General features: G+C 40.6%; 1 protein-coding gene across 1 annotated transcript; it reads left to right on the top strand.

The window, feature by feature from the left end:
- Positions 1-1,402: 1,402 nt before the first annotated feature.
- On the top strand, positions 1,403-2,093 carry LOC133806084 (uncharacterized). The gene is made up of 3 exons (XM_062244219.1): positions 1,403-1,528; positions 1,744-1,920; positions 2,007-2,093. The coding sequence occupies exons 1-3, from the start codon at positions 1,403-1,405 to the stop codon at positions 2,091-2,093; spliced, it is 390 nt and encodes a 129-aa protein (XP_062100203.1).
- Positions 2,094-5,879: the final 3,786 nt, after the last annotated feature.

Below are 5,879 nucleotides of genomic sequence, written 5' to 3'. Positions count from 1 at the left end.
ACCAAGTACATGAACTGAAGTTTACTGGTCAAGCCATCAGGCATATGTCTCGATCTAAAAAGCACTCCCAATAACTATGCAAGTGTATAGAGACTTTCAAAGTCTAATAAACACATTAATAATAGTAAAAAGAGACAAAAAAAAGATGGATTATAAAAATAACAAACATATATGAAAGAAGTATATGTAATTTAAGGACGAGGATAATTAACCTTGAATTACGCCCTAAGGAATACCCCCAATATAAAAAAACAACCATAAAAATATAGAAGAGCCTTTCATCCATGAGCTCTGACACAATGCCCCTGGGATGAAACCTCTTCCTCTTTGTCTACACCTCCAGGCTCGTAGGCCATCTCATCTGTCTCGGCGGGCTCCTTTGCCAACCGATCTTTGAACTGGGCGAGGTAACGCCGCCAAAGCTTGACATCAAGGAATGAGATGTCCCCATCTTGGTTGAAAGCCCGGACCTGGTAGAACATCTCTTCCAAGGAGTTCTCTAGCTTGGTTCTGTGCTTCTTCACCTTAAGATCGAGCTCCTCAATTCGAGCAATGTCCTCCTTAGCCTTGGACTGGAGCCTCTCAATCTTGTTCTCATCCTCAGTGGTCTTCATCTTGAGCAGCTCAACCTCCTGTTGAAGCTGGTCACAACTTTGGATCACATCCAAAGCACGCGCCTTAGCTATTCTCTCGTTATTTTGGGAGGTCTCCAGGGCTGTATTGACCTCCTACAACTCCTCAAGTTTTGAACGAACCCCAGCGATGGCCCAGATCTAGGCAAAGAAGGATTGCGACATAAATAAGAGGTCAGTTCGCGAAATCAAAGAAGTTAAGAAAGGAAGAGTAACGACAAAACTTACGGTCAGAGACATCCCGAACGCAGAGTCGAGAACGTTCGTAGAGGGGGTCCCCTTAATTTTCTCTAGCTCCCTCGAGCTGACTTGGTTTACATGAGCAATTAGATAGCTCGTGATCCCCTGGAGCGAACCCTGCAGGGGCTCTGGATGCTTCCCCACTTTGATGTGGGGAGCTGGCATTGTGACGGCCGGGACTGCAGCCTGGATGACTTGGGGGATGTACGAAGGATCACGAGGAGGTGTGGGAGGAGCCTTCATGGTCGTAATCGTAGAGGACTAGGGCTGCTGCAGGGTGGAGGCAGTTCCCTTAGCCTTGAGCAACTTTCTTTAAAATTCTTTGCCTCTCGATGGTAGGACCAGAGCTGAAGACATTCTAAAGGTTTATGTCCGTTTCTACAAGAACGAATAGAAAAGTTAGACAAAACACTAACTCTGAAAATCATGAAGTAAAAAGTGTGATAACCCTACCCTCCGAACTAGAGGAAGAAACTACTACGATTAGCTTCGAATTATGAACTAGACTAGTTGCAACCTCTAACTCTAGTATGGATGGCGGTGGGGGAGACTCTAATATAATTAGTCTGCGGGGTTCACGAGGTTTAGGTTCTTCATCCGAGTTGGGATCATACTCAACCTATCTAATGCCTGGGGTAAGGATTTGGCCTTCTAAGGTACATCCAAGTCAGATATGAATAGTGGACCTAAAATGAAAGGTATTGACTACTACTACTACTACTGCTGCTGCTGCTGCTGCTGCTGGGGTTCACGAGGTTTAGGTTCTTCATCCGAGATGGGATCATACTCAACCTATCTAATGCCTGGGGTAAGGATTTAGCCTTCTAAGGTACACCCAAGTTGGATATGAATAGTGGACCTAAAATGAAAGGTATTGACTACTACTACTACTGCTGCTGCTGCTGCCGCTGCTGCCGCCGCTGCTGCTGCCGCCGCCGTTGCCGCCGCCGCTTCCGCCGCTTCTGCCGCTGCCGCCACCGATGCCGCCGCCGCTTCCGCCGCTGCCGCCACCGATGCCGCCGCCGCTGCCGCTGCCGCCGCCACTGCCGTCGCTGCCACTACCACTACCACTACCACTACTACTACTACTACTACTACATATTTGGGCTATACTAAATCATGGCGAACAACTAGGTGGTCAACGCATTGTTGCAACGTTACATCCCAATCTGGATCTACAGGATGTCTACTAACGACTTGCCTTGGATTGAATTGGTGTAATACAAAACTTGTAGTAGCTTGATTTATTTTACAATCCTCATTACCTTGGTCGGAGGTACTGGCTGCTGCCCCCGATTTAGCCTCCTCCTCTTCCTCGACCTATCAATGACTGAAAGAGGCCTTTTGAGAGGGCCTTAGGGCTTGATGGACAAACACTGATCTTACTTGATCAGTTTGTAGGCCACCATTGTGGCATCATTCACCACTGCCATGAACTCTTTCTCCTTGGCAAGGGCATTGGCCAGAGTAGCATATTGACCCAATAGGGTCTGAGATGCCTTCAAGCTCTTGTAAATACCTACACGATACAGTAACTTGATCAGAATAAGTGCAACTTAGAAAAAAAAATAATTCAAATTAAGATTTAAAGCTAAAATATTTACGAGGTCGGTTGAAGTAGTGATGTTCACAAGTCCGGAACTAATTCAGCCTAAAGAGCTGGTCCTTGTAATCGCTTGGGTGACTTGGAAGGTTGATAATGCTGGCAGATTTTGGGAACCTTGTGAGGTAATAAAAACCATCACCTTCGGTTTTAGTGTCTAGATTAGCCTTCAGACAGGAAAAATATAAAATATCCTTTGGAGTTGAGACCTCCCACTTGTTTTTGAGGAACAAATACTTCAACCTTGTGAGGAGGCAATATGAATTTTGCGGGAGCTGGGATGGGGTGAGCATCACTTAGTTCACAAAATACATGAAGTATGAATCCAACGGGTGGAAGGCATCTGACTTCAGGTGCTCATCACTCCAAGCTCCGAAGTTGTCCTCCAATTGGGTCTAGCTTCGCTCACCCTCCATCACAGGTCGGGCTCGGAATTTGGAGTCCGTCTCGATCCCATGACTCCTCATTATTCTGTCTACCTTGGACTAAGAAACTATTCGAGACACAATCCTCTCAGCCTTGAAGAAACTATTAGGTCTCACCTTGACCTCCTTCTCCACCACCAGACCAAAGTGGGGAATAAGACTCTCAGCGGATTGTTTATCTTTATTATGTGAAGAGGAGCCTACAATGATATTTTTCTAGTGGTTGGCAATGATAAATGTTTTTAGTTCGCCTGGTTACAAAACGACTCATTAGAGGCGACTTATGGATGTAGCCTAGTTTTAAGAACATTTGAAATGGAGACCTCAGATTCGAAGACTTCATTGATCGATCTAAAGTTTATATGGGCTGAATGTGTACTTTAAATCCTAATACGTGTGTCCACGAGTGTCCCTAAGTCACACACCCTAATCTCGGGAAGGTACTAAAACCTCGGTATTCGTGTGCCAGACTAGTGGTCTCGATGAGCGGTGTAATGCAATACCGCATCAGTACCGTGTCTCTTAAGATACCTAGATTTGAGCCTAAAACTCTTTGCCTTTCAAGCTAAAATCTCATACATTCAACCTCTAAACCCAAAAAAAATTACCTATTTTTGTGCATTTAACTTACCCATTTCTAGTCCTATTCATTTTAGCTTAATAAAATCCAAACTAAGCCTATACAAAACCAAAATGAGGCAAAAACACGCTGGAAAATTTCATAAACTTATTAAAAATGAGTAAGAAAGAAATTTAAACCAGAGAAAAAGTGTACTTACAAATTGGTTCTTGATCGAGGTTGTAGAAAGACGAGGAATGGTGAAGATTATAGAAAATTTGGGAAGTAATTGTCGAAGGAAGCTTTGGGAGGGAAGGAATGCAGAGGGTTTTTGAGAGTTTCTAGGAGGAGAGAAGAAAAGGGAAAGCTCGAATGCAAAGGTGGTGAAGATCAAAATTTTCTCTACTATTTATACGTAAAAATCGGGGGAAGATCTAGGCCACACATTTAAAGAAATTCTAGATCCGAGGGTGCGAATTAAATGAACCAAATGATGGCAAAAGGTTGACAAGACAAATATCACAGTAATCGAAACCCGAACAGACGCCTATAACAAGTTGACAAGTGTCTTGTACTTGAGTGAATATGTGGACACATTTTCCCACAACAGAAGTAGAAAAGCCCCTACTGTGCAAGTCAGAAGAGACGTCATACACGAGCAGGGGCTTGGGGGGCAAATGTTTTACCCTAAAAATACAAGCTCGATTATCTTGCTAGAAGTACAGCTGGCAAGCAATAAATGAATGAAACTAGACTCCAGAGACATTTCATTAACTCTAAATCAAATAGCTCGAGGTTGTTCCACCAAGTTTGGGACAACTTGAGTTCCTCTAGATCGCTTCAAATGACAGTGACAGAGATCGAGATATATGGTGTCCAGATCTCCCCCATCAAGTTCCAAGCATGATCTAAGTCAGATCGTCATGCTCCCATAACATCCAGTTCAAGTAGCACATCCAGCTCGTGGAAGTCCAATGACCCGCATAAGGAAGAATTCCAAAAGATTCAGAGATTATTCTTGCATAATAAATGTTTATAATCGTTATGTATCCAATGCCTGATATAACAACCATAGGTTCAATTTGGGCATTCATGTATTCAATTATTTGGGAAGTTACCTAATCTTATAAGTTACCTTTTATTGTACAGTTACCCAATATTGTTCACCACCATTCCCTATAAATATAGAGGTAATTAAAGTAAAAGGGATCGACTTTTTGTATGGTAAAACTCTGCAGAAATTGTCATAAATAATTTCTCCAAGAGTTCCTAAACAAAAATAAGAGTGACTCCTGGAGTAGGTGAATTTTAACCATTGAACCACTTAAAATCTTGTGTGTTCATACTTTCGGTTTATTATAAGTCTAATCTCTCTATTTCAGATTTCTTAATCCCCTGTTGGTGAAACATTGCGTCAACAGATCCCATATAAAGAAGGTACCTAAGTAACTAGTATTATTCTTTGCCATATCTAACTGAATATCCAATGAAGTTGTTGAATTCATTGTGAAAGAAATTATAAGAAAGAGAAGAAAATGAAAGGAACAAAAAACAATCATCACAACTCACAAGGTGCCACTACTACAAATATAGGCTTTCCTTGCTTTTTTTCAACCTTAAATAAAAAGCGCAGAAAAAAAGGTTTAAATGAATCTAAAATATCACATTTAATTCTCGTCTAAAAAAATTATGTTATTGCAATTAAAAAAAACGCAGTGTAAAGTAGTATGTGTGGGGAAGCAGAGACTTTTCTCTGCGATTTTTATGAAAAAACTGCAGAGAAAAGTTTCACTACTTTCTCAGAAGTTTTTATGAAAAAACCTCTGAGAAAATTAGACTTTTCTCTGCGGTTTTTTCAAAATAACCTCAGAGAAAAGTCCCCTTCCCCATATACTCGACCCCAGACCCTCCACTCTCCTCATTTCCCTCATTCTAGTCGCGCGCGAGAACGGAAAACCCATCGTCTCGAGCCACCGTAATCACCATCTTCACCCTTTTTATGTGTGTTTTTTTAAAAAAAAATTTTCTTCCACGTTAATGCTTCAAATCATGTATATATTCATAAAAATGATTTATTTTGAAGATTTAGGGGGGAAATGAAGAAATTTTGAGTGGGTTTCATGGGGTTTTAATGTATGTTTATAGCTTGGTTATTTTTTTTACAATTTTTGAACGTTTTTTAATGTTTGTGGAGGATTAGAAGACATTTTTATGCTTCAAAACAAGTATTGTTCTCGTAAACTTGACTTTGTTTTTTTTTTAATATTTCGGATTTTGGGATATTAATACCTAATGTATTTGTTTTTTTTTAATAATGTTAATATTAATTATGTTAATTATTTACAATATATTATTTTTCACATAATTTTTTATATTATAATATTATTTTTTACATAAATTTTTATATTATTTACATAATT

Source organism: Humulus lupulus, chromosome X (genome assembly GCF_963169125.1).
Source record: "Humulus lupulus chromosome X, drHumLupu1.1, whole genome shotgun sequence".
In the NCBI taxonomy this organism is placed as follows: Eukaryota; Viridiplantae; Streptophyta; class Magnoliopsida; order Rosales; family Cannabaceae; genus Humulus; species Humulus lupulus.
The sequence above is the reverse complement of the archived record's forward strand: the minus strand, read 5'-3'. Positions and strand labels throughout refer to the sequence as shown.